Genomic DNA, 14915 nt, shown 5'->3' with positions numbered 1-14915 from the left:
TAGGAATAAGGCAGGGGTAGGTTGAATGTGTGAGAAATGGTTTTAGTCAAAATATTGTTTAACAAACACGTTTACTATAATTATTGATATACAAGCACTTTGAGATACAATCGGTTTTTCTAATATTTTAAGGTATGAACTAAGATTCGATTGAGCTGGATTCAGAGATGTTGAGAGAACTATATTAACTGCTTAACTGCTGCCTTCACGGGTGGGTGTCTTCCCTTTTATACTCGAAATTTTGGGTTTTGGAAGGGAGACATTCCTTCCGAGGGGTTGTTAATAAAAATAAGATAAAAAAGGTTGTTTGAAGATTAATAGATGGATTGCTCGAATAACATGTATATTGTTCCGTCGGCTTTTCTGTCGGCGAAAATTCAAAGTCTACTATCGCGGTCGCGTGTCTTATCTCGATAAATTTTTGATTGAAGGCCTAAAAGATTATTATGGTACATTCGGGATCTTAAATCATTAAAATAATATTCTCGGAACGTTTCTTTGAATTTTCCCGACTGGTCGTGAGAAACTTGTGCAAAGGAAAGGTCCGTACAGGACGTAACAGCGGCATTTAAATGCTTTATTACAATTTTACATTTCTCATTTATTAAAAGTAGTAAATAAGGTATGCAAGGTATGCAAAGTATGTAATATATATTTGCTTTATTGAAACAAAAAAAAATACTTGTTTTAATAAATTTATTAGACCAAATTCTGAAATCACTGCGGGCCAACTCACGGCGCATTTTCAATTTCAAAAATCAGTTTAATATTCTGAATCTCCTATAAGGATTGTATCAGATTATTGTATTAAACTGATAAGCCTAATTAAGCCACTGGCCACACTTTTATGCACTGTAGATGAATCTTGAGTACGAGTTTATACCTATATCAACTTTTTAATAAAAAATGATATTAACATATTCTTAAAAAATAAAAAAATTTGGTTTCTTTACTTCCGATGCCTAGGACGGCCGCAATCAGGTCATCCAATTGGATAAAAATTTTGAGTGTTATATATTTTTATTTTGGGTGTTATATATATATTATTTTATAATAAATTATATTTACAGCCAGTTAAGAAAAAATTTATAAAAAAATAATACATAGTAATACACGCAATTAAGTACGAAACATTTTGCACAGATTATATAAATTGTCATGGTAACGTAATATTATAATAAATAACACCTGCTTACACTGAAATGGAGGCACAGGAAAAATTAAAAGAAAATGAATCGTAATAATATATTCTCCAATTTATCACCGGCAGACAGAGGCAGAATAGTGGGATTGCACCAAACAGGACGTAAAAAATCAGAAATTGCAAGAATTGTTGGATGCATTCGTCAAACTGTTGCATTATTGGTTAAAAAATATGAAGAAGGAGAAATGGAGAATCTTGAAGATCATAGAAAAAATAATTGTGTTCCACATAAAACTACACCAGAACAGAATGAGGAAATAATAAGAGCTGTAGACAAAAATCCTTTGAATCCAGTCGCATACGTTTTAAGGAACAGGGAATTAGATATTTCTACAGAAACCGTTAGACGCCGTCTACGTGCTGCAGGTATATACTCACATCCTGCAGCAAAGAAAATAGAGCTCAAGCCACAACATAGGATGGAAAGAGTACAATTCGCAAGAGAATATTTGAATATACCTCAAGAGGAATGAAATGCCGTCATTTGGATGGACGAAAAAGTACTTTCATCCTCAGAAGATGGACGACGTAGAGTATGGCGACCAAATGGATCGCGTTTAAATCCCAAGTATGTTATCCCATCAAGAAATAGCGGCAAAATCACATTAGGATTCTGGGGAAGTATGACTTCAAGTGGATTGTTAAATCTACAAGAGATATCTTCAAGAATGGATGCCGAAGAATACGTGGAAATTCTTCAAGAAATATTAAAACCTGGCATTAGAAGAATATTTCCGGAAGAACAATATCCAGTTATAAAAGTAGTGCAAGACAATAGTGCCGTCCATACATCAAAATTGGTGCAAGATTGGTGCAAGCATGAGAGTTGGTGAACTCCGAACAAAAGAAGCCTTACGGAACAATGTGCATCAAGTGTGGCAGCAATTATCGCAGCGACAAGATTACACGCAAAATTTAATCAACTCAATGCCAAGAAGATTGCAACAAGTTATAGACAATAACGGATACTGGATACTGGATATCTATCTAATAATTTTTCAATGCCACTTTTATAAAATTCTGTTAATTTGCCATAAAAAAATCCATTGAGACACATTTTGATATCTTGGAAATTATTCAAATTTTTCCCACCCAAATAATATTGCAAAGATTGGAATAGATGGTAGTCTGATGGGGTAATTTCGGGAGAGTATGGGGAGGATTAGTAAGGATTTCCCAGCCAAACTCATTTAATTTCTGGACGGTTTGCATTGCAACACGCGCATTATCCTGATGGAACACTATTCCTTTCCGATTCATCAGTGCCGGTTGTTTCGCTTGCAGTAAAAATGTTATAAGAAATGACGGAAATTATATTACTAATTGTTTGAGAATTTCGCCGTTTCCAAAATATCCAGTTAGAAATCAACCACAATGTTATGATTGTTTTCGACAGGCACAATTGCGAGACGTAAACATTTTGAATTAACACAAAACACAAAACATTTATTACTTTCACAATACTTTTACAAAGTAAAATTATACATGTTTACTCATTGAAAATAAACTGTAAACGACAACAACGGTTGCTAAGAGAAGAGATTTTATATCAATCGGTTGCTAAGGCAACGATCAACAAGGACAGACGAAATATAACATATGAAATAGTCCATGCAAATGAACCATCCCCTTTCACCGCAAGCTACTCGATCCACTCGTGAATGAAAGATAACTGGTCATTACCATTATCAAAGATTGCATATAAAAATTTACATGCAACCGACAATGTTAAACTTTGTTGGCGACCGAACACTGATTAATAAATTCGTTATCATTGAGAAATTGTTGTTTTACTCATAACGCTAAAAAACGAAAAGACTTTTTCACCAACCAATATATTGAGTTGATCCCAAAATTCTCCTTTGGATATTGTACATTCATTCTTATGAAAAATTCGAAGAAATCTGATCAATTTAATAAATTAATACAATATGTATTAAACTAAAGTAATGTAATCTTTCTCAGTAAGAAGAAGGCGATTAGTAATGTAAAAAAATATAATATTGTTGCAGTTTTATCGCGACGCTGATTGGTTATCTCAATGTCATGTGCAAAAAATATATTTTGACAGTTTATATTTAAATGGTTGTCAAGGCAATATTGATTAGCAATTTATTGATTAGAAATTTATAAATGTTTCTATGACAATTGTTTACATTTCCTCAAGCTGTCAAATTGTACAGACGTATCCTATCTGAAAAAGTGCATGACATCGATTCTCGCATATCTCGAAAGTATTGTTGCCTCTTTTCCGCGATGCCGATTGGCTCTCTTTTTATACTGATTTCACGTATCTGCGTAACTGTTATTGCACTTATTTTGACAGTTTAACAGTTTGACTCGGGAAGTACGGTTATTTTATCGTTTAGATAGTTTAACTTTTAAGTGTTTGTTGTACATCAAGAAATACAAAGAGATACAAAGCACATCATAAAAATTAAGTGTTTAATTAGTATGCAGTATGAAGATTTCTTTGATTGCAATAATATCAAGATATGAAAAAACCAGCTTTTGTAACATATAGAAATATTTATGGGTTATAAAGAAAAATAAGTACATTATTATATATCCGTGATTGATTAATACATATTAATTAATTGATTAATATATTACAATTAATTGATTGATTAATACGTATATTAATACATTTTGTATTCCATCAGGATAGAAGACGAGAAGAAAAAAAGGAAAGAGAGAGAGAGAGAGTGAGTATAAGTGAAAAAGAGAGGGAAAGAGAGAAAAAAGTAAGAGAGCGTGAAGAAAATGAAGAAGGAATATTAAGAAAGAACCAGACCCTTAAATATATGATCTGACTATGAATACCGGCCTAATTTATTTATGCAACTACAACGTTGGCTTGTGTAGCGTTATTTTATGAATGTTATTTGATGTATATTCTATTGGATGTTTTGAATAATATATTAGAGACATCTTTATTTTTTTTATCTTTTTTTTTTTTTTTATTTTTAATTTTTAAATAAAATTTTTTAATATTATGTAAATTGTCAATTCAAATTAAATATTAGATAATACTTTTTTAGTATGATGATAAACTGCATTTGCAAACAAAGTATTTTATTAATTTGTTAGAAAATATCTAAATTGTATGTCTGTTGAGCTTTTACAATAAACAAATTATTATGATAAAAAAATTAATAAACAATTCTACATATACGAAAAAAATTGGCAAAAGTTTGTAGTTTCGTATTATTATCAGAATGAAAACCACGTTGATCATGTTCTCTCTCGCGTAATATCTTACCACCAATTTACTATATAACTATATAACTTTTTCTACAATAGAATCGTAATTAAGTTGCAAGTCATAAGAAATTGACCAATAATTTAAATTAATTGTAATATATTAATCAATCACGGATATATAATAATGTACTTATCTTTCTTTATATAACCCATTTCTATATGTCACAAAAGCTGGTTTTTTCATATCTTGATATTATTGCAATCAAAGAAATCTTCATACTGCATACTAATTAAGCACTTAATTTTTATGATGTGCTTTGTTTTTGTTATTTCTTGATGTACAACAACACATTAAAATAAATAAAAGAAAAATTTAATATTCTTACTTTTTCCAGACTTTAATTTATCTTACTCATGTTGATTCTCAAACTCTCCCACGAATTTTTATTAAGTTTTTAAAGACACCGTTAGATCTAATGTACAACGTTTATAAAATTTAAAAACTAAATTTAAAGAAGAAAAAGAAGAGAAAGAGAGAGAGAGAGAGAGAAATAGGAAGATTTTATGATAACCTACTTATATATAATTTATATATATATTATATATTATTATATATATTTACATTTATTTTAATTTGAGCAAAATATTGATTTTTATTTTATTTAAATAATAAATGTATTATAAAAAGAATAAGATATATATATATATATATAATACGGGTAAAATATAACATACTAATTTATCCAAATAATAAGTGTATATATATTTAATTAAATTATTCATTAAATTTATTTTTAATATAAAATTGTTTAAAATATAGAGTTTTTCTGTCCAAAAATATTTTATTATACATATATAGAAATTGATCTAAACTCAAATTATATTTATTTTCAAAAATTTTTTAAATATGTTTATATATATTAGATATTAGAAAGATAATTAAATTTGAAGATATTAATTAAATGTTTTACTTAATTTATTAATAAGGTAATAACATACACCAATAATTATTTAAAACATTACAAATATATTAATAATTAAATATTAATAATTATTAATTAAATTAAGAAGAATTAAATTAAGAAGAATTAAATTAAAGAATTGAATTAAACACTTCATATTACATATTTTTCTTCACTTTATTGTGAAATTTTCTTTGCTTCAATGTTTGCTTGAGCCTGTAAGAAAATAATTTATTGTATATTATTACATTTTTATATATCGTTATTCTTATCATATATATAATTACATTACATATAATATATAGTATATACATATATAGGGTGAACAATTTCAAACGTAACGAGCCCAATATTTTGGACAATATGAAAGATAGGGGAAAATGTTTTAAGTAAAAATTGTATGGTCCGAAGAGACGCAAGTATTGATAAAATTACTTTTCAAAAAAAATCAATTTTTTAAGGTCATATGAAGGTCATCGCCATTTTTTAAACGGAACTACCTTAATTATTTTAGGAAAATGGATCCCTTATAATATTCTACAAAGTTAATAATCCTTATAACTAAAAAATATCTTTATAACATTGTAGTAATTTCTACAAGTTATAAGGATAACATGACCAAAAATTGTATCCATTTACGAGATATTTGTTAATTAATTAAGTTTGATGTATTTTGACATAAAATATACAATATTTCGTAAAATAATTTACTTTTTGATAATCTTGTCCTAATACTTTTATGCACAGAATAATGAGACGAATCATTTGGTTGGTGTATAGAAAGCGCATGTTTCGCGTTATGAATGCGTTTTATATATTATAACAAAAAGTACATTGTAAGTTATACATTTTTTGTTAAAACCATACGTTTTCTCTATATCAATTGATTCGTCTTATTATTCTGTGCATAAAAGTATTAGGGTAAGATTATCGAAAAGTAAATATTTTACGAGATATTTTATATTTTATGTCAAATTTATATAATTGTTAATTAAATATCTTGTAAAAGATACAATTTTTGGTCATGTTACCCTTAAAACTTTGTATACAGAATGTTACAAGAAATCTTTACATAAAACAATTATGGTAGTAGTTCTATTTAAAACAATGGCGATGATTTTTATGTGACCTTAACAATGTAACCCAAGGTCAAATCAATAGTATCTTTAATGTTCAGACAAAAGTTGTATGGTTATGAGGAGGATATAATGAAATTTATTCAATTGTAGATGGCGCCATTTTCTAGATATCTTTGATTAGACCATTTTTTAAAACGGAACTACCCTAATTTTTCTATCTAAGTAGATTTCTTATAACATTCTGCATAAAAAATTATAACATAACCAAAAATTGCATTGTTTACGAAATATTTAATATCTAAATCTGACATATTTTGACATAAAATATAAGATACCTCGTAAAATATTTATTTTTCGATAATCTTACCCTAATACTTTTATATACAGAATAATGAGACAAATCAACTGGTGCAAAGAAAACGCATGGTTGTTTATAACAAAAAGTACATTGCAAATTGCATATTTTTTGTTAAAAGCAATCATGTGTTTTCTTTACACCAATTGATTCGTCTCATTATTCTATGCACAAAAGTATTAGGGTAAAATTATCGAAAAATAAATATTTTATGAAGTATCTTATATTTTATGTCAAGATATATCAGATTTAGATATTAAATATCTCGTAAACAATGCAATTTTTGGCCATATACCCTTATAATTTTTTATGCAGAATGCTACAAGAAATCTACTTACATAAAAAAATTATGGTAGTTCCATTTAAAAAACGGTCTAATCAAAGATATCTAAAAAATGGCGCCACATACACACAATTGAATGAATTTCATTATATCACACGTCCCCCTTGTAACCATACAATTTTTATCTGAACATTTTTCTTCTAAACCCATTAATTTCGCAATAAATCACTATAGTCTACGTTAAATCACACATACTGTTATACCTATTTTTTATTATAAAATATTATTTATATATTATATATAATTTTTACAGTAACTGAAGGATTTGTAAGAACTAATATAAAAAGCATTCATAACAATAAGCTAAATAAGCTTATTGGTTGTGGAGCGATAACTGATGGGATATATAAAATTGAAGTACACGTAGTAAATTTCGACGAGGACAAATTCTATGAGTTAGATATTAAAAATGGAGACAAAATTAAAGTAACAGGAATGATGAGCAATACAGGTATATAATGTTATATAAATTAATGTATAAAGATTTAAGGTTCTCTGTATTAAATACAAATATAAATAATCAATGCCAAATAAGAACCACGCACGGATGGATTTGCGAATGTTAAGAAATTTAATTTAATTTATGTTCACTAAGCACAATATTTCTTGATGTTTTACCAAGTATTAAAATTAATTGATCTTATTTTTGAGATACATTTCCATTAAGAGTATTGTGCTTAGTACACATAAATTAAATTTCTTAACATTCGCAAATCCATCCGCGTGCAACTATTATTTGCCATTGATTATTTATATAAATTAATGTGTTTCTATGTATAATATATAATATACAGGGTGGTTTACACCAGATACTACTCAGTTTACGTCATTATTATTATGCGTAGCGAAAAATGATTCAAATAGAGTTGAATGATTTCTAGCGGAGGAGCATTCTTATGTTATTAGTTTTTTCCTGTAAATGGACGTAGAAGTCATATGAAAGTTATTAATTTTTTTTAAATAAGATTATATATTACTATGCATTGAAGATAAAGATTGAAGGCTGAAGATTAAAATTTGACTAATCAGGAAACAAAGAAATTATAACTTCTTTTATTTTGATTAGCCAAATTTCAATCTTTAAACTTCATTAAATAATTTTTAATATCTTATCTCTTTATCTTATTGTCTTTTCTTTTTCTTATTAAATTATCTTCATTATATTAAATTTCGTTTTTGTTTTATTGCTTAAGTTTTTCTATATATGCCCGAGTTCTAAAAGTTATATATATATATATATATATATATATATATATATATATATATATATATATATGTATATATATACAGGGTGATACACGCAACTCGCACACCTTAAATAACATCCACAATTTTCGAGATAGAAATAAATGCTTCATGTAAAAGTTGTTTGGTTTGAAGGGAAGAAAAAGATAGAAATATTAGTTTGACCTTGAGCAAAGGCGCCTCGGAGATTTAAAGGTCATCATTATTTTTTTAAATAGAACTAATTTTTTTATACAAATGGATTTCTTGTAATATTCTGCATAAAAAGTTATAAGGGTCACATGGTCAAAAATTATATCGTTTACGAGATATTTAATATCTAAAAAAGTGACTTATTTTATATAAAATATAAAATAACTCGTAAAATATTTATTTTTCAACAATCTTACTCTAATACTTTTATGCACAGAATAATGAGGTGAATCAACTGATGCAAAGAAAACGCATGATTATTTTTAACAAAAATGTGCAACCTTGCAATGTATACTGTTTGTTATAAACCATGGATTTTTTGCACCAATTGATTTGCCTCATTATTCTGTGCATAAAAATATTAGGGTAAGAGTATCGAAAAATAAATATTTTACAATATTTTATATTTTATATAAAAATATGTCACTTAGATATTAAATATCTCGTAAACGATGCAATTTTTGGCCATGTAACCCTTATAACTTTTTATGCAGAATGTTACAAAGAATCCATTTTTGCATAAAAAAATAAGGATAATTCCATTTAAAAAAATTGTGATGACCTTCAAATCTTCGAGGCGCCTCTACTCAAGATCAAACTAATATTCCCATCTTTTTCTTCCCTTCAAACCAAACAACTTTTATATGAAACTTTTTTTTATATGAAACAGAATATTCTTGATTGAATATTTTGAGAACTTAATGAATTGAGAACAAATAATATTCCAATAACATCCAAAACATTCTTAGTATTACATAGAATATTCTTTCCAAATATTCTTAGAACTTATAGAAGAATCTTGTTAGAATATTCTCCGAATATTTTGTGCTGTCTGGGTATATATATATATATGTATATTAATCTATGTTAAGGTGCTAATAATTTTATATAATAATATATTTTTACATAAATTTTACAATAGAACCGGCATACTTTACAATAAATTCAGTAAATGATATACAGAAGATAGATGGGCACATGACTCTTCCGAATTTATTAAAAGGAGTAAAAGTCCCGACAAAAAGGAAACATGAAAACGACAATTTATCACAAGTAAATAAAATGTCAATATAATAATATATAACAATAATAATAATAATAATGATAATGATAATGATAATGATAATATTTATTTGTTAAGTCTTCAGAATATTCTTGATTGGAATATTCTAAGAACTTAACAAATAATATTCAAATAACATCCAAAACATTCTTAGTATTACATAGAATATTCTTTCCAAATATTCTTACAACTTATGAAAGAATCTTGTTAGAATATTCTCCGAATATTTTGTGCTGTCTGGAACAGAACACTGCAATTACAATGCAATAATATAATATTATTAAGAACATTATAAGAATATATAACTGTATAATATACAGTATGTATGATTTAACGTGGCTTGTAGTGATTTATTGCGAAATTAATGAGCAACATAACAACAATTGCATCATCCTTAAGAGAGTCCTCGAACCACGTCATTGTTCTTTGCATATTATTCGTGTTATTAATACATATTAATTAATTGATTAATATATTACAATTAATTTAAATTATTGGTCAATTTCTTATAACTTGCAACTTAATTACGATTCTATTGTAGACCAGGTATTATAATGAAAAGCTCAATGGCGCGCGCGAAGCGCGCGCTTATAATGTTCTAGTTCCCTGTTCAAAAAACGCATTTTTAAAAATTTTTTTAAAAAAAGTGAAAGAAGAGCGAAAAAGTGAAAAAAGGAGAAAGAAAGGATAAAAGGGAAAAGTAAAAAAAAGGTAAAAAGTACAGACGTATTTCCTGTTCAAAAAACGCATTTTTTTAAAAAAAGTGAAAGAAGAGTGAAAAAGTGAAAAAAGGAGAAGGAAAGGATAAAAAGGAAAAGTAAAAAAAAAGGTAAGTAATAATTTAAAAAATTCTCATACCTATAGGCAAAAATATTTTAAAATATTTTTTTTCGGGAACAGTTTTTCTATATGAGCGCGCACCACTTCCAGTACATGCTTTCCTCTCCGTGCACGCTGTTCTTTATGCTTCTTATTAATCCGAGTGTTTTTTTATGAGTACTTTTATGAATACTTTTTGTCTCTCTCAAATTGTAGTGCATTTTGTTATTGTGAGTCTCTTGCCGATCAGGGTGCTTTTTGTCATTGTAAAAGCATTTGTTGGAATTGGTACGCACTCGTATAGAAAAACTGTTCCCGAGTACTCCAACGTCATAACATCTAATTTTTTGCTTTTTAGTTTTAACTAAAGCTTTAAATTTAAAAGAACAAGGTTCAAACTTTTATATATTTTATTTTCCCACTTAGAAGAATCTATTAGTAATCTATTAATAATTTCAGCATTAACGATTTTGTGCTTTGATTTATGTAGTTATTTATGTAGTTATTTTGATTTATTTTTGTATTTATTTTTGAGAGATATTTGCAATTGCTCGATGATATTTGTTAAAATTCATTCCTTTAAAATTTCAAGTACTTAATTACATTATTGAAAAATTTTAAAGAAATGAATTTTAACAAATATCATCTAGCAATTGCAAATATCTCTCAAAGTCGATCTCTCAAATGGAGATTATTGTTTGTATGAAATTAAATCATCAATGTATTTTAATTTTATACAAATAAGAATTTTTATTTGAGAGATCGACTTTGAAAGATATTTGCAATTGCTCGATGATATCTGAAAAAATTAATTTCTCTAAACATTTTAAATAATGTACGTATAAATAATAACAAGAAGATAGCATATAATTTCAGCATTAACGATTTTGTGCTTTGATTTATGTATAATATTTTTTTTACATTGGTTGGATAGCTTAATATTAAAACGGTTTCATTAAAATAGTCAAATAAATTACTAACAACTAATAAGTGAGAGTAATAGTGAAATTAGCAATAAAAATGTTTCTCTAGTAACTGAAGAATTTATTTCTTATACACAAGCGATTGTTTAAAACAATTGAGTTTTATTTTAATGTTTACTAATATGATAGTGTTAATAATAATTTCTAAACAATATATAATTTATGTGGCAGAATGTATTGCAAACAAGAATGATTTATGCCGCGCCGCTCCTGACGGCGCGAAATGCGAACCCCGTAATTGGTTAACTTCAAATGCATTTTATTCAAAAACTATTGACCCCACAATTTTCTTGTACGGACATTTTTTACTCACGTTATCGAGATCTATCCACCCCTTCAAGGACCTGCGTTTGATCTGAAACACTCTGTATATGCTTAATTTATCATAGAACACAATTTGTGAATAATAAATTTAGTGTTATTGTCTTATAATATACACAAATTTGTTCTAGTAAACAGGTAAAGCTGTTATTTTGTCCTTATTTATTATAAGAGATCATTATTTTGGCTCAATCAATAATTTAATTAATTTAATATTAAAAATATTGTTACATTCTTAGGTGCATAGCGAATGTTGTTGTAAGAGATAAAGATTTATGTTGGAATATACCCGATACATGGACATTTGAGGAAGCGGCTACAGTGCCGTGTATTTACAGCACGAATTATTATGCTTTATACCATTTTGGAAAAATGAAGAAAGGTGATAAAGTACTTATTCACTCCGGTACTGGCGGTATTGGACAGTCGGCTATTCATCTCGCTCTTCAGGAAGGATGTCAAGTGTATACTACTGTGGGCACTGCAGAAAAACGTACATTTATCAGAAAATTGTTTCCGGCTATTCCCGATGAACACATTGGAAATTCGCGAGACACAAATTTCGAACAAATGATAATGCGACAAACAAACGGTCGCGGCGTCGACATTGTATTAAACTCATTGACAGAAGAAAAACTTATAGCGTCTATTCGCTGTTTGGCAAAAAGGGGTCGTTTTCTAGAAATTGGAAAGTTCGATATTTTATCTAACAATTTTTTAAGCTTGTTTTTATTTCAAAAAAATATCAGTTTTTATCCTATTCTGTTAGATGCAATGTTTACCAGTAATCATAAAAATAAATCTCGATTATCCAAATTAATGACTGAAGGTTTAAAAAGTGGAAATATAAAACCTATTCAGATGACAGTTTTTCCTAAGTCGGAAATTGGAGCAGCTTTTAGATACATGGCAAGTGGAAAACACATGGGAAAGGTACGTTTACAACAATTAAACATATCTTTCAAATTATTATTAAAAAGTTGTGCGTAACACGTAATAAATTTTATATTTTTAATACAATGATATGTTTATAGATTATTTTAAATATACAAGAAGATGGCAAATCTTTGGATTCACCTGTTGTTGCATACCGTCGTTATTACTGCTTCAGCGATAGAACTTACATTATACTAGGCGGCTTGGGTGGATTTGGTTTAGAGTTAACTGACTGGCTCATACTTAGAGGCGCTAAGAATATCATACTAACTTCAAGAACTGGAATAAAAAACGGCTATCAGCGAATGAAAGTTGAATCGTGGAAATCATACGGTGTAAACGTGCAGATAGTTAAAAACGCACATCTTGCTAATCCTAAAGAATGTGAATCTTTTCTACAAATGGCGGAAAAGCAAAGACCAGTAGATGCGATATTTAATCTTGCTATAGTTATGAAAGACTGCATTCTTAAGAACCAAACCATGGAAACTTTTACGGAATCTTTCATACCAAAGGCCTGGACGACACAAACGTTTGATAAACTATCGAGAAAGATCTGTTTAAAACTTCGACATTTTGTAGTGTTTTCTTCTTTTTCTTGCGGAAGAGGGAACGCTGGGCAAACTAATTATGGAATGACGAATTCGATCATGGAAAGAGTGTGCGAAAAAAGAGTGGAGGAAGGATTGCCCGGATTGGCAATTCAATGGGGAGCTATAGATGATGTAGGTTTTCTCGTTGACATGCAGGAAGACGATAAAGAGTTAATTCTCCACGGTACTCTGCGGCAAAAAATATCTTCTTGCTTTGTAGAACTCGAGAAATTTTTGCTTCAAAACCGACCGATCGTAAGCAGCATGATTGTAAGAGAGAAGGAAATGGGTTTATCTGGATTATACAATGTGGTGGAAACCATTGCTAATATTATGAGTAAGAATTAACATATAGATTTTTTTCTGTTATAGCCTGCTTAGAACATTATAACTTCTGCATGCATTATTTATTTATCGCAGCATCCCAAAAGTCATTGTTGCACACCCCAATGTATACACGAACACATACTTGCTGTACAATATGTTATCAAATTTTTTTTCATATAATATGATAAGTCATAATATTCCTATGAAATTTATATTGCAGATATCAAAAATATAAAAGTAATAAGTCAAAATATATCTTTGGCTGAACTTAGAATGGATTCCATGATGGCTGTAGAAATTAAACAAACTGTAGAACGAGAATTTAATATTTTGTTGACTGCACAAGAAGTACGGAACCTCACATTTGCAAAACTAAATAAAATATCTAATGTAGACGTTAATCAAGATACTATTATAAACTGAATTATTATAAACTGAAGCAACTGATATGAATAAGCTGGATCTTACAAAACTTAGTTATTAAGAAACTGAATCACGAATGGTGATATTATAAACAATAGTTTAAGAATTTTATAATTCTTAAACTTTATTAATTTATTAATTTATTAAACTTTATTAGTTTATTAATTTTACTTTTTACTGGGAACGGAATCTGGTGCAATCTTTTGATGTGGAGGAGTGGGCAAATTATTATTATTATTATTTAAAATTTAATCTGTGGTTTAAAAATTATTTAATTATAGAAAAGATATTCCCAAACGTCCGCTACAAATTTTTGTCAACAGTAAGATTGTGACTGCAGATTGTATACAAAACCTGTTACATCAGTTGATGACAGCAGAAATGTTACAAAACCTGCTGACATAATTTGACAGCAGATCAGTAGCAGAAACCGAGCAGAATTTGCTCGGAATTATTACAGCAGATTGGCGGCAGAAACCGAGCAGAATCTGCCGTCACAATTTAAATGAAATAGCGGCATTTAAATGCTTTATTACAATTTTACATTTCTCATTTCGTTTATTAAAAGTAGTAAATAAGGTATGCAAAGTATGTAATATATATTTGCTTTATTGGAACAAAAAAAAATACTTGTTTTAATAAATTTATTAGACCAAATTCCGAAATCACTGCGGGTCAACTCACAGCGCATTTTCCATTTCAAAAATCAGTTTAATATTCTGAATCTCTTATAAGGTTGTATCAGATTATTGTATTAAACTGATAAGCCTAATTAAGCCACTGGCCACACTTTTATGCACTGTAGATGAATCTTGAGTACGAGTTTATATCTATATCAACTTTTTAATAAAAAATGATATTAACAT

General features: G+C 28.1%; 1 protein-coding gene across 1 annotated transcript; it reads left to right on the top strand.

Moving 5' to 3' along the window:
• The first annotated feature begins 12496 nt into the window (after positions 1 to 12496).
• On the top strand, positions 12497 to 14367 carry LOC105676832 (fatty acid synthase-like). The gene is made up of 3 exons (XM_067359559.1): positions 12497 to 12703; positions 12805 to 13636; positions 13847 to 14367. The coding sequence occupies exons 1-3, from the start codon at positions 12545 to 12547 to the stop codon at positions 14047 to 14049; spliced, it is 1194 nt and encodes a 397-aa protein (XP_067215660.1). The 5' UTR covers positions 12497 to 12544; the 3' UTR covers positions 14050 to 14367.
• Positions 14368 to 14915: the final 548 nt, after the last annotated feature.

This window comes from Linepithema humile, chromosome 7 (genome assembly GCF_040581485.1).
Source record: "Linepithema humile isolate Giens D197 chromosome 7, Lhum_UNIL_v1.0, whole genome shotgun sequence".
NCBI classification, from domain to species: domain Eukaryota; kingdom Metazoa; phylum Arthropoda; class Insecta; order Hymenoptera; family Formicidae; genus Linepithema; species Linepithema humile.
This window is presented reverse-complemented; position numbering and strand designations above follow the sequence as displayed.